The 23968-nt window shown below is 42.1% G+C and overlaps 1 protein-coding gene across 1 annotated transcript in view; it reads right to left on the minus strand.

Moving 5' to 3' along the window:
- The window catches only part of MGAT5B (alpha-1,6-mannosylglycoprotein 6-beta-N-acetylglucosaminyltransferase B), a 137527-nt gene that overhangs the window by 6747 nt on the left and 106812 nt on the right, over window positions 1–23968 (minus strand). Inside the window, exons 11-14 of the mRNA XM_069076757.1 lie at window positions 18048–18184; window positions 14414–14569; window positions 12537–12683; window positions 11769–11885 (exon numbers count right to left, since the gene is read on the minus strand). Coding sequence (XP_068932858.1) covers window positions 11769–11885; window positions 12537–12683; window positions 14414–14569; window positions 18048–18184 — 557 coding nt within the window. The remainder of the gene's footprint in view (window positions 1–11768; window positions 11886–12536; window positions 12684–14413; window positions 14570–18047; window positions 18185–23968) is intronic.

Consider the following 23968-nt stretch of genomic DNA (forward strand, 5'->3'; position numbering starts at 1 on the left):
TGTGTGTGTGTGTGTGTGTGTGTGTGTGTGTGTGTGTGTGTGTGTGTTGGGGGTACGGTGGGGGAGATTAGTGGAGATGAGAGTATCTCAGGTACTGAGAAGCTACAATCATGCTCAGTTTAGCATTAACTGGACTGAAATTCAGGACTTTACCTGAAGGTACAGGGATTAATACCAGCATGGAAGAGATGATTAGCCAAGTGGGAGACCAAGGAAAGCATCAAGATGGGGAAAGAGTTAAGGGAAAAGGAAAAGAGCCTGTTTAACCACTGGAGATAATTCTCCTCCTAAAACACAGAGGGGAATAAATAGAATGGTGAATAGTGGGCTGTACTTGGAGACTTGAGTTCAAACCCCAACCTTCTAGCTTTGTGGTCACAAACAAATCATTTAACCTCTATAAACTTCAGTCTCCTCATCTACAAAGTGAAAATAATGATCCTAGTGCCTACTTCACAGGGTTTTTGTCAATTAATTGATCAACAAACATTTATTAAGCACCTATTATGTGGATACTGTGCTATGCACTGTGGATGTAAAGCGGTTGTTCCCCAAATGGAGCTTATATTCTAGTGGGAAAGAGTGTGTGTGTGTATTCACAGAGAGAGGGAGAGCATATATATGTAGAGTACATATATAGTGTGTATGTGTATGTATGTATATATGCATATACATACACATATGTATGTATATATACACACATATGTACATACATATACACATGTATGTATACAAGTTTATATCATATTAGGATAAGTTTAAGAAACTGGATATTTAATGCAAAGAAAGTAAGGTTGTTGTATAGTTGTTTTAGTCATGTCTCACGCTTCCTGACTCCATTTGGGATTTTTTTTGCAAAGATACTGGAGTGGTTTGTCATTTCTTTCTCCAACTTCCTCCAAGAGGCAGAGTTAAGCAACTTGCCCAGAGCCACACAAGCTGATGTTTGAGGTCTAATTTGAACTCAGGCCTGACTCATTTTCCACTGCACCACTGAGCTGCCCAAGGTGACATGATAGCTACCTATAAGTATTTGCTTTTTGGAGGGGGGAGGGCAGGGCAATTGGGGTTAAGTGACTCACCCAAGGTCACACAGCTAGTTAAGTGTCAAGTGTCTGAAACTGGATTTGAACTCAGAACCTCCTGACTCCAGGGCCGGTGCTATGCCACCTAGCCACCCCCTACCTACAAGTATTTGAAAAGCTGTCCACTAGAAGAGGGAACAGACTTAGTCTGCTTGACCTCAGATAAAGAGTAAGGGGAAGAAACTTATAGACTGGCAATTTAGGTTTGATAGCAGGAAAAAAAATTCCTGTTAATTACTGTTTTCTAAAAGTAGAATGGAAAACCTTAGGGGGGTAGATGTGGATTCTCTCTCACTGAAGGTATTTAAGCAAAGGCTGGATGACCTCTTGCTGGGTATATCTAAGGGCAAGCTGCTGAGGTTCCTTCTAGTTTTGTGATTCCACTTAGTTGCTAAGTGCTGTTGACTCTACTACTCAGACATCCCTCCAATCTGTCCCCATCTACCACTCACGTGACCTCTAAGGAGAAAGCAAGGTAAAGTGAAAAGACCTCTGGCTCTAGAGTCAGACAACCTGGGTTCAGATACTGCATTAATACTTTACCTGTGGGGGGCAGCTAGGTGGTGCAAGCATAGAGTACTGGCCCTGGATTCAAGGGACCTGAATTCAAATCCAGCCTCTGACATTTACTAGTTATGTACCTCCTCAAAAAAAAAAATACTTTACCTGTGTGACCTTGGGCAAGTTATTTACCTTTCCAGGGTCTCAATTTCCTCAATTAGAAAATGAAAAGGTAGGGGTGACTAGGTGGCAGTGAATAGAGAACCAGCCCTGGAGTCAGAAGGACCTGGGCTCAAATCTGGCCTCAGATACTTGACAAACTTACTAGCTGTGTGACTTTGGGCAAATCACTTAACCCCAAATGCCCTCCAAAAAGCAAAAAAAAAAAAGAAAAAGAAAAGAAAAGGTTGGTTTAGATGACCTCTTAGGCCACTTGCAACTCTAGGTCTACAATCCTATTATCCCAACCTGATTCAGGCCCTCATCACCTCTTATCTCAATTATTGTAGTAGTTAACTAATAATTTCCTGATTTCACCTTCTTCACTCTTCAAATTGTCTTCCACACACTTGTAGCTTTAATATTCCTAAACCACAGGTCTGATTAAAACTTTTTCCTCAGCTCAAAACTTTTTTTTTTGGTAGCTCTCTATAATCTCTAGGATAAAAATACAAACTCTCTAATCTTGCATTTAAATTCTTCCACAGTCTGGTTCCCAGCTACTTTTATGGCCTCATTTCAACTATCCCATCCCCACCCATTTACACACTCTTTGTTACAACTAAACTACTAGCTGTCACCCAAAATTGACCTGCCTCCAAGGCAAATCAATAGAATGGATTTCCTCCTCACCTTTTCCTCTTAGAATCCCAAAACTCCTTTAAGACCTAGCTCAGCCCCTGTAATGAGAATGGGAATTTGAAGATCTTCCCTGACCCTTAACAGACCTAGGGGGAGTTTGAAGATTTCTCCTGCTTTGAAAGTAAACTCTGCCCCCTAATAGGCTGAATGTAATCACATGGAGCCTGTGGTGGGAGGAATTTGTTGAAGAGCCCACAGGAAGCTGGGAGCCAGAGCTAGCCAGGGGGAAGAGAGGACACTCATCAGGCAAGGAGATAAGAGAGGTTTGTGAATAAATATTGATCTTGTATTGGTCTGTGGGAAGGCTGAAGGATGCTGTGGCTCTCAGTGTTATTATGGCTTCTGAATATCATTGGTACTACGATGGAATCGGCTTACTGGTTTTGGGATTTGGTTTTCTGGTGTCTGAATAAATGCTTCAGTTCTATCCTCTATTTGGGGAGTTTGGTATACTTTGTGATCAAACACCACGTGATATTTATAGTCACAGTCTTTATTGTGATCGTGGGCGCTGTAAATATTGCATTGGTGCTACAGCCCCTCTGCAAAACCTTTATCCATTAGCCAGTTATTAGAGTTATTTTCTCCAAATTATCTTGTATTTACTTATAATGTTTACATGTCATATCCTCTTAGTAGAAAGTAAGTCACTCGAGAGCAGGAACTGCCTTGTGTACCTGGAACATAGTGAGTGATTTACAAATGTTGAATTGAATTATCTTTTCCAGATGTGACCATCAATGGTTCCATGAGCCTTTACAGTGATAACAACAACAACAATAACAGTAGTAGTTGTTAAGTCATGTCCAACTCTTCATACCTCCAATGGACCATAGTTGTACATGGAGGTTTTCTTGGAAAAGGTCCTGGCATGGTTTGTCATTTCCTTCTCCAGTGGATTAAAGCAAACAGATTTAAGTGACTTGCCCAGAGTTCCACAGCTAGGAAGTATCTAAGACTGGATTTGAACTCAGGTGTTCCTGAGTCTAGGCCCAGTGCTCTATCCACTAAGGTGGCCAGCTGCCTCTAATGGTAGAAGTAATAGCAGCTAATAATAGCTAACATTTATATAATACTTATTATGTTTCAGGCACAATGCTAAATGTTTTATAATTATCTCATTTAATCCTTATAGCAAGTCTGGGAGGTAAATGCTGTTATCATTCCCATTTTATAGTTGAGGAAACTGAGGTTAAGCAACTTGCCCAAGATCACATCGCTGATGGGTGTCCAATACTGGATTTCAACTCAAGTCTTTCTGGCTCTAGGCCCAGTATTCCATCCACTGAACCACCTAGATTTAACCTCAGTTCAAGAGAAGTGCCATATATTCCTATGTTGTTGTTCAGTCTTGTCTAACTCATCATAACCTCTTAGATACAGTTTTCCGGGCAAAGATACTGGAGTGGGTTGCCATTTCCTTCTCTAGAGTGTCCCCATTTTACAGATGAGGAACTGAGGCAAATAGGGGGTAAATGACTTGCCCAGAGCCATATGGTTAATTGTTTGAGCCTGGCTTTGAACTCAGATCTTCCTAACTTCAGGCCAAGTACTTTATCCACTGTGCCTCCCAGCTGCCCCAGACATTCCTATGTCTACAGTCTAATTATATTACTTGCTCTCTCAGTCACCACTTTAGCTAGCCTTTCAGGGTACTTACTCTATGGGACCAAAGCTCACTGGCCATGCCCTTTACACTACCCTGTCATACTCCATTCTTTCTTAAACTAGTGGTTCAAAGAGTCACAAGAACCATGCTGTCGTCCCAGCAGGGACTCCAACATTCTGAGTCCTTCCTGAAATCTGTTTCAGACAGCCATATTCCTGAAGGCAGCATCTGCTACCATCTGGAAGCATCTTATGTACAAAGCTCCAGGGCTAAGTTATAAATAAACACAGCAAGGGAACAGATTTTCTTCTAAAAATGTTGTTCCCTATGCTTGCTGACAGCAGAATTATTCCTCCTCAGTCGTTTGAAGCCCTTGTCATCCTAAATTCAAAGTCTCAGCTGGCAGGCAAATCTTCCGGCCAGATACTTCCTGCCATAAATATCCTGCCAGAGAAGTCAGCCAGACTAGAAATTACACCCATTAGGTCTAATTACAGGTGAGTGCCATAATCAGTTTCAACAGACTGTTGGGTGTTGATCCTGCTTAAGACTACTGGGCTTCAGATTTGTAACAAGATAAGGGAAGGCTTTGATCAAAGATGTATTTGGTCAGAAGAACATCTTAGCACCTTGAAAGGCCTTTCTGCCATTAGAAAAAAATGCCAAATTTGCTAATTTAGTTTAGAAATATGTTACACTGTCTCTTGAAGGCTGTTTTCATGAGGAAAAGCTAATGATAAAAATGGCATGAAAAATACTTTTGTGAGGGTGAGATTTATATTGTCAAAGAGCGTGCGATAGTGCCCCTGTTTTGTACAAACATTTTGATGTCTAGACAAAGAACTTTAATGTATCCTGCTCAAAAATGAGTATGAAGACACAGCTTTCAGATGGGATTTTGGGCAATTTGGACAAGAAAATGGTCTGTGCGGTAGATCTGAGGATTTGAATCTCTTTGTTTACAACATGGAAATAATGCCTTACTTGCGTGGGAACAGTTTAATGTTATAAAGAGGCAAAGAAAGCTCTCTTATTTATTTAAAACTAGAAAAATGTGATTGGAAAGAAACATAATTTCAAGGATACCAAAGAGATTGGGGACATCACTGGGAATGTCAAGTCAGAGACATGAAATGTATCCCTTTTAATTTGCATATATAAGTTTTATGACTAATGAGGGTAAAACTACAAAAATGCTAAATTAGTCAATAAACATTTAAGTGCCTAATATGTGGCAGGTACTGGCTGTGCCAAGTGATGGACCAAATAAAGACTTGGAGGCTGAGGTGTGATTGAAATAGGACTGTTAATTTGGTAGGAGAAATCTGGGGAGTTGTGACTTCTTAAGTAAAAGGTAAGTTGCTAAGAATCAGGCGGCTTTCATTTAAACCACTGAATAGACCAAGAGGGAGATGGACTAGAGAAGATAGCAGTAGAACCTAATAAGAGGTGTGAATGGAGAGAATGCTCCAACTGACTGTCTCCTGATTTCTTGGCAAGAATGAACATCATTGTCCAAGAGCTCCAGGGACAACAGCTATTATTCTTTACTGCTGCAGTTTGTCCTTCATTCTCAGAAAGGACCATGACAGCAGGGAGGTGATGCCAGGACTTGTAAGTGAATTGGATTTAAGTGAGGGAGGGCTATGCAAAGTCAACAGCCTCACTTTCTCCTTCAGAGCCAAATGGGTCCAGTGACAGGATGTAGATCAGTCAGGACTGACTGGAGATGCCCCAGATGCAGTGGGAGACCTGGGACTTTTTTAAAAAATTATTTATTTATGGGGCGGCTAGGTGGCGCAGTGAATAGTGCACCAGCCCTGGAGTCAGGAGGACCTGGGTTTGGATCCAGCCTCAGACACTTAACACAAAAAAACTAGCCATGTGACCTTGGGCAAGTCACTTAACCCCAATTGCCCTCCAAAAAGCAAAAAAGAAAAAGAAAAAGAAAAAAAATATTTATTTATTTTTAGTTTACAACATTCAATTCCACAGTCCCTTGAGTTCCAAATTTTCTCCCCTTCCATTTCTTCCTGCCTCCCCTGCCATGGTGGCACAAACACCTTCACATTAAATATTGACCTTGGCTTTTTTAAGCTAAGGTCTTTCCCAGGTCTCAGTTTGTCTGAGGCAATGCCCATTCAGTAATAGGTAAAAAAAGAGGCAAAGCCTCTTTGACCTAGTAAAAAAAAAAATCAATCTGGGAGGGGAATTGTAACCATACGGTAGTGGTCCATCTCTATTACCCATTGATGTGAGAGCAGGTTGGAGTAGTGACCCCAACCCAGACAAGAAGCATGAGGCCTCGATTTTATAATGTGGGCTTGTTTATACTGCATTTTGCTTCTAGACCCCACCTAGCACATATATGTGTAAGCCTTAAAATAGATTACAGATTACTCACTTTCTGTCATTACAAAAAGGAAAGAGTTAAGGTTATTTTCTTTGGAATCTCCAGGACATTTGTGTTTTAAGTGCCCTCATCTTCCCCCACTCCGAATTTTCTTCCAGAATTTCCTTGCAAGAGGAAAAATGCACAAGGCTCAATGTCTATGCTCCAGCTCCACAATATAAATGGAAAGAGGGGTGGCTAGTGATAGTGATGCAGTGAATAGAGCACCGGCCCTGGAGTCAGGAGGACTGGAGTTCAAATCTGACCTCAGATACTTAACACAAAAACTAACCATGTGACCTTGGGCAAGTCATTTAACCCCAATTGCCCTCCAAAAAGCAAAAAAAAAGAAAATTTAAAAAATAAATGGAAGCAGAGTGAGTAAAGGGAGATCTGAGAGTTATGGAAGAATAATGGACCAAAAGTCAGAGTTGTGCCCAGGCATCCATGAATAGTGGAGGGGGGAGAAGTGGATGGGCCTGTGATCCTTGACTCAGAACTGATGAGGGATAGCTCCCAATAGGTTCAGCAGGAACTCTGATCTTATCTAAGACCAGAAACCTGCAATAGCATCTGTAAAGAATTCAAGGTCTCAGGCTTAATTGGAATGAGAGTTGTAAAAGTTTATTGTTACATTTTTTAGGGGACCTGCAAGTGAGAGGGGTACAAGGCTTTTACTTTTAAAGAGCAGCCATTGTCAGGGCTGACCTGATGGAGGGAAGGGACCTCAGTGCATAGATAAAGGTTAGAGTCAACCTGAGAGGAACTTGTGACTTTAGTGCATAGACAGTTTAGATGAGATTTGGGCCAGACAGGAGGAGACATGAAGAGATTAAGTAAGAACAAAGGAATCACAAGTTGTTGCCTAGGCCAGTGGGATAAGGGGAAGGGGCAGAGCCCGGGGCTGGGAAAGGGATTCCACAGATTACAATTTTACAATACAAATTGCAGTTACCACTGCACAGACTGGTTTTATAAATTGGTTCCACAAATTGACCTAGACCCCAGGTACCCCATCAGAACCTTGGCCCTGATCTTTGAAATTTTAGTTTTGGTGACAACTTTGCTTGAAGAAAATAATAATAGCTTGCATTTTTACATCATTTTAGAGATAAAAGGTGCCTTGCATACATTATCTCATTGGTTAGGAGATAGCATAGCTTAGTGGAAAAAATATGGGATTGACAAAGGCCCTAGGTGGCACAGTGGATTCCCAGGGCTGGGAATCAGGAAGACCTGAGCTCAAATTTTGCCCTTACTAACTCTGTGATCCTGGACAAGTCACTTAACCACTGTCAGCCTCAGTTTCCTCAACAAAGGGCTATAATAGCAGTACCTACCTGTGAGGATCAAATGTACTAATTATGTGATAAGTAATTAAGTACCTAGTAGGTGCTTAATAAATGCTTCTTCCCTTCCTGAGTCCTGGTTCTTTTATTTACTACATTACTATGTTACCCTGACCTTACTTCCTTTCCTGACTTTACTTCCCTGGGCCTCAGTTTCTTCATCTGTAAAATGAGGAAGTTTGGCCTATTTGATTTTTAAGGTCCATTATAGCTCTAGATCCTCTGGATCTGATGGGGTACCTGGGGTCTAGATCAATTTGTGAAACCAACTTGTAAAACCAGTCTGTTCAATTGTAACTGCAATTTGTCCTTTCCCACCCTTGAGATCTGCCCCTTCTCCCTATCCCACACTCCACCTAGGCAAACTCCACCTAGGACCCCTTTGTTCTTACTTAATCTCTTCATTTCTTGGGGGGGGGGGGGCTGGCCCACACCTTCCTTTATCCTTGCCTTTTGTCTCCTTAACGACCTGGCCCAAATCTTATCTAAATTATCTATTCACATGCTCCTCTTGGTCAGCTCTGACCTTTATCTATGCACTGAGGCCCCTCCTGTCTGGTCAGCCCTGACAATGGCAGTCCTACCCTTTAAAGGTAAAAGCATGTACCCCTCTCACTTGCAGGTCCCCTAAAGGACTCTTGCCCCCTTCTCATGGAAGTGTAACAGTAAACTGCTACAACTCTCACTCCAATTAAGCCTGAGACCTTGAATTCTTTCCAGACGATATTGCAGGTTTTCTGGTCTTAGATAAGATCATAATTCCTGCTGAACCTATTGGGATCCTGACCCCCATCAGATCCTCATATTAACCTTGGGAGGCCTATTGGACAGATAATTATCTCTTAGTGAGGGAACTAAGGATAGAAGTTGAAAAGACCATACTTCACCCACTCCCTCTAGAAGTAACAAGACAAACAAAATCCTCCCTGGGAAAGCAAAGCCATCTGACCTTTCTGCATTCATGCTCATAGATCACTGGATTTGCTAAGTGCTAATTCCTTACATGGCTCTGGTCTTTGGAGGTAAGTCCCAAAGGTACAAAAGAATAGTCAGTGTAATGAGGAAAGAGAACAAGAAGGAATCCTACCAGCTAATTTTCATAGGTATAAATATTAGGTAGTTCATATGCTACAGAGAACTGGCAATTTCTTTTGCTATTGACAAACTCTGGAAATTATTATTGGAGGTCCACTTATACTAACTCACAGGGACCAGCTCCACCCAGTTTCCTGAGAGAAATCACTTCTGATGGTTACTCCAATCACTTATTAGGCAAAGTCACAGGCTGCAGATAATGGGAAAGGTTTGCAGTGAGGAAGGACAGTTCCGTAGCAGCTCTGCTAAGATTTTTAGCATCTGGTCATTGATTGGTCATATCATGGACACTATCATTGGCAGGACAAGGGGTAGTAGAAGCTTAGTGGGAGATGTCTTTCCATTCCACAAAAGTCTAGGTTACTCTGATGTCTAAAGTAGACAAGGAGCCCAGTATGGCCAATATAGTCATAGCCATGGGCTAATTACCAAAAGAGTTGGTCAGGAGGATTTTATTTCGAGAATTATGTTGAAAGTATTTTAAATGGGGGTGGCTAGGTGGTGCAGTGAATTGAGCTATGGCTCTGGAGTCTGGAGGATCTGAATTCAAATTCAGCTTCAGAAACTTACAAGTTGTGTGGCCCTAGGCAAGTCACTTAACCCTGATTGCCTCCAAAAACAAAAATTTTAATGACTCAGCTTTAGTAGGAGGGTCTAGGTCCTAGGAAAAGTGAATGGGAAGGCTGAGAATAGGGTGAAGTAGAGAAGCAGGTTAGGGAAATACAAATTTATCCCAACCAAAAGAACACTCCGGCTTATCAGGGCCTCAGGGGAAAGCAATAATTAGGGAAGGGCTGCTGGTACTTTGTCCCTAGGTCTCTTCTGGTTGGGAGCTGTACCTCAGACTAACTACTGTGTGCCCTTGGGCAAGGTCACTTAATTTCCTAGAGCCTCTGTTTCCTCCTTAGGGGTTGAACTTCCAGTCCTATTTACCTACAATCCTCCCCAGTCTCATGTTGGCCCACTGGAAGCCTCCTCTTTTGTTAACAAACTTCCTTTCATCCTAGAATACCTCCTGTCATTTTCCTTTCAACTTGAGGCAGGTACCAACACCTAGCTTTTTTCTGAAGGCACCACATCTCTTAGCATCCTCTCCAAGGTTAGCTGCTTCTTCTCTCACACTCCCTGACACAGTCCTGCCATTTTCAGACCCTCCCTGCTCTGATATCATCACTTAGCAATCACCCCTCTTCTTTTAAAGTTCACTCCACAATGAATGGACTTGGTGCTTTTATCTACCGTGTTTCCCCGATAATAAGACCTATTCCGAAAATAAGCCCTCCCCTTACTGTGTAAGATTCCTCTAAAATAAGCCCTCCCCCGAAAATAAGCCCTATTGAGATTGCTACTGTAGTGAAGGTGATCCCCTGCGCTACACGCTACAGTACGGTACCCTCTGTATGCACCATCCCCCCCCCCACCCCGTGAAACGCACACCACGCTCTGAGCTGCATCCAATCAGAGCTGCAGCAGTGAGCGCGTCATCCTGTTCTTCCCCAGTGATTTGCTTATTGAATAAAGGTACATTTTTTTGTTCACATTTACCTGTTTATTAAAATTGCTGTCAATGTTCATTAAAATAAGCCCTCTGGTGTTTTTCTGTCCAAAAAAAATAATAAGACAGTGTCTTATTATTGGGGAAACATGGTATGGACTTCCAGGTATGGACATCTTAACTCAAAGATGTCCAAAGTGGAGTTCATGACTTTCCCCTCCCCAAGCCCTCCTTCTCTTCCTCACTCCCACCTCTTCTGTCTGCCTTCCCTATTACTGTAGAGAACAAGACCACCATCCCAACCCCTCAGGCTTGCAAGCTAGAGATCATCTTCCCCTCTTCATTATCTCTCACTCCTTATATCCAAGCTGTTGCCAAGACCTGATGATTTTACCTTTGCAGCATCTCTCAAATACACATCCTTGTTCCCTCTGACATGGCCTCACTCTAGTGCAGGCCCTCTCACTTCATGTCTTGATTATTACAGTAGCTTGCTGTTGGATCTGTCTGCCTTAGGTCCCTCCTCACTCTAATCCTTCCTCCATTCAGTCACTAAAATGATTTTCCTAATGTGCAGGTCCTATCATGTTACCCCCCTACGCAATAAACTCCAGTGGCTTCCTATTACCCCCAGGATCAAAGACAAAATGCTATGTTTGGCGCTCAAAGCACTTTACAACCTAGCCCCTCCTACACTTCCAGTCTCTTTACACCTCACTTCCTGACATGAATTCTTTGATCCGGAGACACTGGCCTCCTGGCTCTTCCACAAACAAGAGTTTCTCTGACTGTTCCCATGCCTGGAATCCTCTTCCTTCTCTACTCCCACTATTGACCTTCCTGACTTCTTTTAAGTCCCAACTAAAATTCCATCTTTTACTGGAAGCCTTTCCCAATCCCTCTTCATTCTAGTGCCTTCTCTTTATTAATTATTTCCTATGTATTTTGTACATAGCTTGCTCTGTATATATTTGGTTGCATGTTGTCTCCCCCATTAGATTATAATCTACTTGAGGGCAGGGAATATCTTTTGCCCTTTTTTGTATCCTCAGTGTTTAGTACAATGTCTGGCACATGGTAGGTGCTTAATAAATGTGTATTGTTTGATCCACCCAAACCCCATCACTCTTTAAATACTCTGTCCTCTCTGTTTTGTAAACCTCATCTTCTATGAAACTGTCTCTAACAGAAAATGATGGTACTGAATGGAAGGGAATGCTAAAGTAGAATGGCTATGTAACCGAATTCACATACCAGCAAATTAGTAGATACATAGTCCAGGAGCTGACCTACTTTATCAACTTGGGTTCTCCTGGTTCTGCCTTCTTCTTGTCACTGATTCTCCTCTATAAATAGAAATGAGCTTACCACAACCTCTCACCTGAATCCTCATGATGGCCTTGATGGCAGCCTCAAACTCTTCTGAGTTGTTGTAGTCAACTGTCCACACGTGTGGCTTGCCAATGAAGTTCTCAGCATAAGGATGTTGAGAAAACACCTGGCCAGGACACAAGGTGTTCTGAGCTTCTCTGTGTACTTCTGAGGTAGCCCAGGTATAGAAAGCCAGATAGCCCTCCAACCCATGTGTGCTGAAGGAATGCAGCCCCAAATTCTTTGATCCTGTTCCCTTTCTTCATATTCCCCAGGTTCCCTCCACTGTCTTTCCCAATTGACTATGTTCTAATCCCATAGCTTTTGGGCTCTTTACGTGTATATATCCTAGACTCCAGATTTTCTCTTTGACCCATTTCCTATGTCTCACTCTCTCTCCGTATTCTATAGACCCAATGTAATAATCGTAATAAATTGGTCCTTGGAATCCCTAGATTCCAAACTGTGAGTAGGATTCTGGTACCTCAGGAAATTTCAGTTGTTTGGGGGGAGGGGAGTAGGAGGTCATTACCCCAGACCTCTTCTACCACTGAAAGGAGACAGAAGAAGCAAAAAGTGGCAGGAAGGGTGCATGGCAGTGGGGAAAGGTATTCCATGAGAGCAGTACAACTGTGATAGGATTTTAAGGATACTGGGAAAGGGAAGATCAGTTGATGAGACCTACAGGCAGCAGAAAACCAATTTAGAGGACTATCCCTTTTCTAGTTATAACTCTTCTGGATCCTCCCCCAGGGGCCAGAATTCTCCCATCACTTACCTCTCGGGAAGTGGGTTTTCCTCGAAAGAATTCATGGTTGAGGGAGCTATGAGGTGGACTGAAGCGGGACTGCAGGAAGATGCAACCATTGGCAATAGCCTCTAAAGGAGCAGGGCCTTCATAGGGGAAGCCAAACCCTATGAAGAGCTAGGGGAACAGGTGATAGGACTGTCAGAGCAGAAATGGATTAATGGGTCACATATGTCAAAGAAACAAGAACGGGAGTGTGAGGTTTGGGAGGGAGGCTGGGGAAAAAGTAGGAACCATGAAAGGAATCCAAAATTTTTCTCCCAGAGGCTATCAGATAGTTTCAAGAACCATTTATTTCTACACCGAAATTTGTTTATTCTTCTTGCTTTTTGGAGGGCAATTGGGGTTAAGTGACTTGCCCAAGGCCACATGGCTAGTTTTTGTGTTGTGTCTGAGGCCACATTTGAACCCAGGTCCTCCTAACTCCAGGGCCGGTGCTCTATTCACTGTGCCACCTAGCTGCCCCTGTTGTTCATTCTTCTACAAGGACTATTTATTTCTACATAGAAACTTGTTCATTCTTATATCAAGCTTGCATCTCCCTGTGTCACAGATCTGTCCACCTGAAACCTCAGATTTCCTTGCCATAGTTCCCAAAGCAGCAAATGCTAATTCTATATATTCAAGGACATCTGGAGCCAGCAAACCAAGAGCAGTAGACTCTACACCAACCATTCCTTCATCCCCATAAAACTTTGTCCTCTCATACCCAAACCTTCTAGAGCCCTTTGTTTTATGGCTCTCTGAAGCAAATACTATATACTGACTTATAGTTAATATGTGCATGTCCTGGCTCCTGACTCTCATTATAAAAAAAGAAGAACCAAAAGGAGCTTCTTCCAACTTGACTCCATATGGGGAAGAATGGTGGCTTCTAGAAACTTTGTATGTTCCCTAGCCCTTAGCATTGGGTTTTTTGCATAGTAGATGCTTAATAAATGTTTCTTAAATTGAATTAAATGGAAAATATCTAGAAGCTAGAACCGGGATCAATTCTGTATGGAATGTTGTTGGTGAACAGCAAAAGGAGCTGACACTAACTGCTAGGCTGGACTTGAATCAAACAGGGGAGGAAATAATGCTTTAGCTACTTTTCTGTCGCATAGTTTTTCTCTTCCCCCCTTAAAGTGGGAATTCTTAACCTGGGGTCCATGGGCCTCTAATGGTAGGTGGGTGAGTGGGTCTATGAACCAACAAAAAATAGTTTTCATAACTATGCCAAAATAATCTAAAACTCTACCAATATAGTTTTTGATAACTATATCAATACAGTTAGAAACCAATATAGTTAATTTCCTTTGTGGTTCTATGTATTTTATTTTATTCATTTATTGTGTTCATTATTCTGAAAATAGGTTTTACTAGACTGCCAAAAGGGTTTATGATCCACAAAAGGAAAAGAACATCTTCCTTAAAGAATCTGGAGGCCTGGGGTGGCTGGGTGGCACAGTGAATAGAGCACCAGCCCTGGAGTCAGGAGGACCTGAGTTCAAATCCGGCCTCAGACACTTGACACACTTATTAGCCATGTGACTTTGGGCAAGTCATTTAACCCTAATTGCCTTCCAAAAAGCAAAAAAAAAAGAATCTGGAAGCTAACCCTCCCCCACACTCCACTGTGTAACCTTCCTTTTCCTTCCTCTCACTTCCCTTTTCTTTGTCACTTCCCCTCCTTGCAGTCCCTGCTTTCCTGGCTTCTGCCAGGCCCAAGGAACCATGATATGGAAGGAGCTACTAGAAAAGCAAAGGCTGATATTAAAGAATAGGCTGGAATACCTTTCACTTCTGATGCTTAGGCCCACCCACTGCCCCCAGCCTGGCCTTACAAGTGACTCTATGCCCCTCACCTTGGCTTTTCGTAATAGCTGTTGGAATTCCTGCTGTGGCAGAAGGCCATGGTTCTTCACAAAGGCAGGGACCTCTGGTGGCCTCTGGGTCTCATAGTACACAGTGCCATGGATCTCCATGTACTTGTTCAAGATGCCTAGAAACTTCTCCTTGCCCTGGGAGAGGAAGAGAAAGAATTATCAATGGCAGATAATGCAGAACCATCTGTGAAGCATCATGGTATAACACTGAACTAGGAGTCAGGAATACATGGAATAATGGGAAGAACTCTGAACTGGGAGTCAGGGGGGCTTGGTTAGCTTGTACTGTGACCTTGGGCAACAGTTCTCTCATCTATCAAAATGGGACAGTTAGATTAGGTTGACTTTCAACTCTATATTCCTATGACCCTTAGTTCTGCTTACCTTGTATTTACCTAGGGAAGTATTGCTGAGAAGGGAGAGAGAAAGAGAAGGAAGAAAAGAAGTTAAGGAGAGGTACTGGCCCTAACCTTTCACATTACTGGGCTCAAAGTGGGGAGGGGAGGATGAGTTCATTCCATAAGCTGTGACTGGGAGAGTCCCAGGTGTAAGTGCTCACATATGGGAAAGGCAATTTTCCCAGGCAAGGGGGCTTGGTATTTGGGAGAACTCAAGGAAACGTTGACAAGAAAAGTCATGCCAAGAATCACACTGCTTATCAGTTATCAATTCATTTTCATTTAGGAAATTAGATACCTAGAGTGGGTCATTTAGTGTGAAGGGAATCTGTGCATGAGATAATTGCCAAGATAATCTTTGTAAGGCAAGTCACACCCCCATCAAAGTCTTTAGCAGATCTCTATTGTTTTTTAGGACAAAATACAGACAGACTGTTTAGTCTAACAATGAATACTTTCCATAATATGGCACAAAGCTCCCTTTCCAGCCTTATGCCTTTCTATTCCCTTTCTGTGATCCTATGTTCCAGTCAAATTGGGTTACTAGCTGTTTGCTAGCTTTTCACTTCCCATTTCAGGGCATTTGTACAATGTCTACCATGCCTGGAATGTACATTCTCCTCTTTTCTGTCTCTCAGAATCTTCCTTAATTTAAGGTTCAGCTTCCTCCTTGAAGCCTTCCTTTATTACCCTAAATCATTAATGCTCTCTCTCCTCAAATTATCTTGTATTTATTCATGTGTAAAAGGAGGCAGTTAGACTTTACAACCTCTAAAGTCTCTTCCAGCTTGGAATCCCATGATCCCATGACTAACCATCAGCAGGCCAGGTAGGTAGTTTTCCAGTAGTGGGGACAGATTTTCCTTATTCTCTCTGCTTCCCTTATAAGCTGATTAGATGATGCCAGGGACAGAAATGAGGCTGTGGAACAGAGAGAAACTAACTGGCTCACACATTTGGATGGAACTGTGGCCCTGCTCTCATTAGCGCTGCACTCCCTGCAAGGCAGAAAATCATTGAAAACTGCATTCTTCATTACTAGCTCCATTAAGCTACTACTGGACTGGAGCTGGACTTGTGCTTCTCTTCAGGTACATAATAACCTTCTCCCTCTCTTCTTCCACCCTTCCTCCCCCTCTTATCCTCCTCTCCCTGCCTTAGACATGGATCTGTCCCAAGATTCAATTTACTTCTCTATCTCTCTTCTTGCCGAAAGAACTCTTATTCTCCAGCAGTTACAAAGACTGTAGCAACTACTCATGAGGTCATTTGCTAAACAACAATGCTCCAGGCATTTGAAGCTAGTGAAGAGACCTTTCACTCTCTAGACTTCGTAATTTCATTCTCCCAGGGCAGTTGTCTTCATGGTGTTTTCTTGTAAAACTGGGCCCACTTGTTTTATTATCCTCTTGACCATTTTTTCAAGCCTCTAGTGCTCAAATCTTTCCTCATTTAGAGAAGCAATTATCAGATGTGAGAGGCAGTCCCCGGTTTTCATTCCCTTTTCTTTCAACTCCATGAGGATCATTGAGGTTCTCTAATGAAGGTTAGAACCTTTTTGCTTTTTCCTTTAATACTCCCCTCTGCAAGCCTTTACCTCTTTATCACTGCAACAAGCTGACCTCTTGATACCATCTGCTACATATCACCAATATAGCTTATTCCTTGGCACTCCTATCACTCTCTGGAAGCAGTCCTCAGGACAGTGTGTCAAACTGGGTTTTAGGGTCCTGCCCCCTGTTTGCCCCTTCATAAAAAGAGAAGAACTGGAGTGATCATGGACAGACTTTTCTGTCCAGTCACTCTTATTACCCTTTTGCTATTCTCACAAAACCACTTTCCACATCAGTTAAGGCCAATCCAAGTAGCTCAAAAAACAAGTTTCACTGTTCAGGACCCAACAGAAAAGAGGAAGATCAGAAGGTGGGGCACCCCACTTGTACCATACCTGCATCTGCAGCATCCCCAAAACGTTGGCAGAAGAAAAGAGGGAGAGAGGAAATAAATTAGCATCTCATTCATCAATCCAAATTCTTAGAACAGGATTGATTTCATTGGAAGGGGTTCACAGGACAGGGGCTGTTTTTTCCTCCTCATCTGAGCTAACAGAAATAGTTGATATGTTTGGTTTTCTTAAAATGTGATTCCTAAGGCTCCCCAGGGAAGGAAAATGTATGGCTTCCCCCAGTGGACAGTTTAGTATCTCACCCCACAGTCAAGTTTATTTCTGGTGATTAATCAAAATCGGAGAACCTACTACCTCTCAAGGTGGTCCATTCCACTATTGGAACACTCTAATTGTTAGGGCATTTTTTCCCCTTGATGTCATTTTTTTTCCTCTTTGTAATGTCCAACTATTACTTCTAGGTCTGGCCTCTGGGGTCAAGTAAAACGAGTGTGATCCTGTTTCTATGTTCCAGATCTTGGAATATTCCAAGACACATCCCTAGAAGTCTTTAAATCTCCAAGCTAAACATTTACTTGTTTCAACCAATCTTCCTGCAGCATTATCTAGAGACCTTTTCCACCACTGACACCCTCCTCTCAACTCGCTCGTTCTGAAAATATATTGCCTGGAAGTGAATGCAATTGTCTAGAGGTAGTCTGATCAGGGCAAAATATCCATCTAATTTTACTGTCATCTAATTCATATCTTTCCATCTTGATTATCCACAGGAATATCATGAAGAATTTGTCAAATACTTCACTAAGATCTTTGTCAACTTTATCTATAGCATTTCCCTGACCTACCAGTCTAGTAATCCAATCAAAAAAAAAAAAGAGAGAAAGAAAAAGAAATAAGGTTAGTTTGGTATCACATGCTCTTGATGAAGTTATGCTAATTCTTTGTAATCATCATTTCCTTTTCTAGATTGATGTTTACTAAACATCATTAACATATTCTTGAGTACACTATACATAGCAGGCATTTTAATAAATGATTGTTCAGTCAAATGGATGGAAGAGTTAGTTTTAGTAGCAGATTATTTAGTGTCCTGAATCTCTCCCTCTCCCACAGCCCCATGATACACATTGCCCACAATGAACCTAGGACATAAGTGTTAGAGGGGGTCTTTTAATGAAAACTTTCCCAATTACATGTGCCTTGAGTTCTAATCCATGTCTGTAAATGTTGGGATTTTTGATGAGCAGGGGATGGTGGGAGGAGGAGTGTAGTCCTGGCTTCAGAAAAACTTGCAAGGCCTAGCCCTGGCTCTCACCTTCCAGATGCTGGCTTCCTTGCCGTATACCACAGCCATATTGCTGGCTTTGTTGTTCTTTATAAGCTGCTTCTCTGTTGAGTTGAGCTCTTCTGACACAAAGCCCATGAAGGAGTTGTCCGGTGTGTGAGCTACATGCCAGGAGATGCAGGAAGGATAGGAAGGAAGGAAGGGTCACCCATACATCCAGGGCCTCCTCCTGGGACTATTCATTCCCCCCACATAGGGAGCTTGGTCATGCAGTGATAGGGGTAGGGGTGGCAAGGAGGGAGCAGGCCTAGGGAAGGAATGGAAATAGAACTCCAATGCACTCAGTTCCTGCTTCAGGGAGTTCATTTTCATAGACTTTTAGAGTTGGAAGGAAATTTAAAGATTATCTGGTTTGGTCTGGTGAATGATTACCAACTCCTCCCTCTCCATACCACCACTTCCTTCCCCCTCCACTCCATCCACTCTTTTAGCCAAAGGAAAATGGTTCTGTTACCTGGGCGCTGACAAATCTAAGATATATCATTAGCTTTGGAGACACTAATGCTCAAACCAAAAGTGTTCCTTCTCAACTCAGACTGTTCCCTCTCCCTTCCATCCACCTCCCAAAGCCCAGCCAACTCCCACCCCCAGACTTGAGCCTCCTCTAAAGCCCTTACCTTTATTCTTAAGCCTCCTCTCCCCCAAGCTCTTTTTCCTCGAATTCTGCTTCCTCTTGTCCTATATTTACATGTCTATATATGGAACCCTCATCTCTCTTCTGAGCTCCAGACCCAAATCTCCAGCTGTCTGCTGGACAACTCCACTCGAATGCCTTGTAGGCATCTCAAACTCAAGATGTTCAAAACAGAACTTGTTCTATTTTCTTCTCAATCCACCCTTCCTCAAAACTTCCCCATGTCTATTGAGAGCACCCCTGCCCTCCCAGTCATCCAGTTTCATCATCCTGGAGCTTCTTTGCTCCTTCCTTCTCTTTTCCAAGCCATATCCAAACAGTTGCCAAGGTTAGTTGATTCTATAACTATCCTTCTATATCTCAGGGGTTAGGAGTGTGCCACTCCCCTACCCTTCCCACCTCCCATGATCTGAAAAATTTCCTTAAAATTTTTTGGCCCTCCCTTCATATCAGAAAAGAAGTCTGAATTATTATGGTATTAAAAGATAGAATGTGTTGATATTATACAGTACTATACATATATTTATGCATTTCCAAGTTTCTAAACTTTTTGTGTATTGTCTGCTGGCCTTCACATGTTATCTGCAGCTTTGGTAAAACTCCCCCTAAATTTCCATTTAATTCCTCATGCTGACCTGAGATATATCAAAACTGCAATGGGGAAAGTCACAATGTGGAAGGGATAACTGTACTTCCAAAGCAGCACTTCTATTCACAGTTGTCTCTATATTTATACAGTTTCTACTAGAGTTTAATCCCTTATCACCTCTTAGCCAGACCACCATAATAGTCTCTTAAATGGTCTCCCTGCTCCTACTGTCTCCCTTTTCCAATCCACTTTACACAGCTGGATTTTGATGTTCCTAAAACAGAGATCTGACTGTGTGTCTGTCACTACTGTCCTTAAAAATCTTCTGTGGGGGCAGCTAGGTGGCCGTGATGGGGAAAATTGTGCTGTGGAAGGGATACCTGTAATCTTTCTAAGGCACAGATCTGTTCCTGGCCACAGTCTGCTGTCTTCTACATTCCTGTATGTATGTCATACTACTTCCTATCACTAACTTTTATATTCCAGCCACATGAGACTCCTATGTTTCCTCAGCATCCCATCTCCCACCTCATTGTATTTGCCCCTGTTCTCCAAACCTAGGAAGCATTTATTATCTCTGTCTCTTAGAAACCTTTTCTTCCTTCAAGCCTCAGCTTCTGTTGCTTCTATAAAGCTTTGCTGAATCTCTGCCTGCCCCCCCAGTTGTTAATTTATTCTTTCATCAATTTTCCTATTATTATGCTTACATTGATTTGTGTTTATGTTGTGTCTCCCCACAAGAATGTAAGTTCCTTGAGGACAGGAACTACTGATTTTGTCTTTATCTTTCCAGTCTAGCATAGTGACTTATACTTATATTTTGGGTCCAGACTCAATTTCATCAGTTGTTTAAAAATGTTTGTTGAATTGGACTCAAATGACATCTCCCCATCCCCCTTTTATCAGTAGTGACCTGAAATTTTTTTCTAATAGTTTGTCTTGAAACCCTTTAAATCACTTAAGCTTATAACATTGTGTATTACAAGTATTAGGTTATTAACTCTTTGACATCTTATCTAAACTGTGTATCTTCCCTAGAAGAAGTATAGTATTATCTGCATTCTAGGTACTTAATAAAATTGTTGAACCAAGGGCAGCAGAATACAATGAGAATAAGGCCCACTTGCCCCATGTGGCTTTCCCATTCTTGACCACCTGACTTCTCCTCTCCTTCTTTGCCTCCTGCCAACTGAGCCCAGGCCTAGCCTCTCTATGACTACTTAGAAGAGACATCAATCCGGCCTCAGACACTGTCAGCTGTGTGATCTTCAGCAAATCACTTAACCTCTTTTTGCCTCAATCCACTGGAGAAGGAAATGGCAAACTGCCCCAATATCTTTGCCAAAAGAACCCCATGAACAATATGGGAAGAGACATCTCCTTACCACACTCTGTATGTAGTTGAATGGCACAATGGATAGAGCACTGGACCTGGAGTCAGGAAGACCTGAGTTCAAATCTGACCTCAGATAATTTCGAGCACTGTAACCTCTGTTTGTCTCATTTTCCTCATCTATAAAATGGGGATAATGATGGCACCTTGTTGTAAGGATCAAATGAGATAATAATTGTAAATCATTTAGCCCAGTACCTGGCATATAGTGCTATATAAATATTAGCTATTGTTGTGGTAGTTACCCCCTCCTTCCCAGATTCCAGCTGGAGGGAATTTGTCTGGAGAGATTTAGAACTGGATAAGCCAGAGGGAGTGAGATGCAGAAGTACTACATATAATTAAAAGGTTCCCTGAGGGGTAAGATCTGGAAAAAAGCATTCAACTTCCCAGTTTCTTCCACTGGGAAAATAAGTCAATTGTCATTAGTTTGAAAGGGGCTGAAAGCTGCTTAGGAGTTTCTTCTTAGACCTAGAGTCTCAGCAAAACTTAGAAAGTGAGCTGGGCTAAGTTTAGAATCAGAGAGTATGAATGAAAATCCTGCCTCTGTCATTTACTTCTGTTGTTCAGTCATTTCAGTTGTGTCCAATTCTTTGTGACCTCTTTGGAGTTTTCTTGGCAGAGATACTGGAGTGGTTTGCCATTTTCTTCTACAGCTCATTTTACAGATGAAGAAACTGAGGCAAACAGAGTTAAGTGACTTGCCTAGGGTCACACAACTAGTAGTGTGTGTAGCAGATTTCAGCTCTTGAGTCTTCCTGACTTCAAGTCTGGCACTATCCACTGCACCACCTAGCTAGCTGCCTTTGTCTTGGGGGGAAAATAGGACTCACAATCACCTTGGGTGAAACTCATTTTCTTCATCTGTAGAATGAGAAGGCCTCTAAGGTCCCAATGAAGATACAATATTCAAAGATTGAGAACTGGAAGGGATCTCTGAGGTCAGAGAACCATAGCTTTAGAGATATATAAGTCCTCCAATAGGCATTTCCCCAATGGGGGCTTTCTGTCTGCAGTCCGTCTGAAATCTGAACTATTGCAATGCTTCCCTGGCTGAGATGGCTGCGTCTACTACCTTCCTTGTTTAGATTGCCCTAAACACTACCAGGATAATCTTAAACACATTTTTCTCTATTTTCCTGCTCAAAAGCCTCAAATCTCTTGATTTGTTTAGTCAAATGCCAACTACTGTATTTAATTTTTAAGGTCCTCCACTGAGAGTCTTGTCCACACTTCTCTCCTTGGTCCGCTACCTTTTTTTTTTTTTTTAAGCAATCGAGGTTAAGTAACTTGCTCAAGGTTACACGGCCAGTTATTTTTGTGTGTGGTGCTGAGTGTCTGAGCCCAGGATTCGATCTCCAGGTCATCCCAATACTGGAGCCGGTGCTCTTACTCACTGAGCCACCTGGCCGCCCCTAGGTCCGCTACCTTTATCTCACTAACCTCCTTCCTTATTAATCTCAGCTTTCGCCAAACTAAGCAGTTTGCCATCTCAAAGTAAATAGTTAATTTCTGACCCCACCCATTCACATATGACCTCCATCCATCCTTTCTGTTTGAAGCTTTCTTTTTCTTCTTTCTCCCCTCTAAAATCCTGCTCAAAATTCACTTCCTCCAAAGAAACCTTCCCTAACTTGCCCCCACCCCCACTCTCACCTCTTTACTTTGAGTACTGGGGTTTTCATTATGCTAATTTTATACTTGTTTATATAGTAATCATTTATTTGGAACTTTCTTATCTGATAACCTTAGCTATCTAGAACCTGGCCAAGAACCCAGACATCTGAACAGACAGGATTGCAGTCTAAAGTGTATGTATTTTACTCAGGTCCTCACTCTGAACCTATTTACTCCTAATTCACATGTAATTCTAACAATCTTGGATATCTGGATTAAGGTAGGTATAACAGAAGTGCCAGGTAGGCAGTGGGAATACTTCCTCCTATTAGAATGGAGGCTCTTTGAGGGTAGGGAGGTCTTTATTTTTGACTTTCTATCAGAAGTTGTGTCTGGTGTATTTGGGAGGGGCAGGGTGGAACAGATCTGTAATTTCATTGATTTAGGGAAGTCCCAGTGAAGTCCCTATATCAGCACAGAACAGTTGCCTGGGGCATCAAGTGACTAGCCCAGGGTCCCACAGCTGGTATATGTTAGAGATAAGACTGAAGCCTGGGTCTTTTGAGGTCAGCTATCTGAAGACTACATTGATACACTGGAGCTATTTAATAAAGGCTTGTTGAACTGGATTGAAATAGAAGTAACAACTGACAGCTCAATAGCATGGAAGAAAAATCCAGAAACACCACTTGTTTTTCAGTCATTTCAATTATATGTCCAAATCTTTGTGATCCTCCCTTTTTGGGGGGAGGGAGAAGGTTGACAAATATACTGGAGTGGTTTGTCATTTCCTTTTTTAGCTTATTTTAAAAATGAGGAAACTGAGGCAAACAGGGTTAAGTGACTTGACGAGGGTCATACAAGCTAGTGTCTGAGGCTGAATTTGAACCCAGTTCTTCCTGACTCCAGGCCCTGAAGTCTATCCACTGCATGACCTACCTGCCCTGGAAAAACTACTTAAAGAACTACAAAAACTTAGTTTACCAGGGCCATTTTCTATGGAGACAAATGGCCAATAGCACCTGGTAGTATCCCTGCAGAGTGTGGATTCTGCTAGTTAGATGCACACAAATGAGAAGTTAGTTAGACACAATTCTTCTTTTATAGCTCTAAATCCAAATCACTTTCTCTTTTTGAGCCTCAATTTCCTCATCTGTAAAATGGGCATAAAATACTTGCCCTTTCTACTTTGCAGAACTGTTTTGAGGATGTTTTCCACTTATTAAAATGCTAAATAAATGTCAGGTATTATTACAGAATAATACAAAAACTAATGGGGTGGCTAAGTGGCATAGTGGATAGAACACCAGTCCTAGAGTTAGGAGGACCTGAGTTAAAATCTTACCTCAGACACTAGCTGTGTGACCCAGGGCAAGTCAATTAATTCCAATTGCCTCCAAAACAAACAAACAAAAAACTAATGTTCATAGTGATGCCTATGAATTCTCAAAGAGGCAATATCCTTTGTGTAGAAAGTTGCCCAGAATTAGATAACTGACCAGGAAATGGAAGAGTTGGGACTTAAACTCAGGTCTTCCTGGCTATATAGCCAGCTCTTTACCAATTACACCACAGCCACATCACTCACTGCTCTATGCAAATAGCTAGGCTAAGATGTTGCAGAGAAGGTGCAACTTATAATGGTTATGACA

Source organism: Petaurus breviceps, unplaced genomic scaffold (assembly GCF_028583685.1).
Source record: "Petaurus breviceps papuanus isolate PSGF00001 unplaced genomic scaffold, PetGlider_PUasm1.0 90925, whole genome shotgun sequence".
Classification (NCBI taxonomy): domain Eukaryota; kingdom Metazoa; phylum Chordata; class Mammalia; order Diprotodontia; family Petauridae; genus Petaurus; species Petaurus breviceps.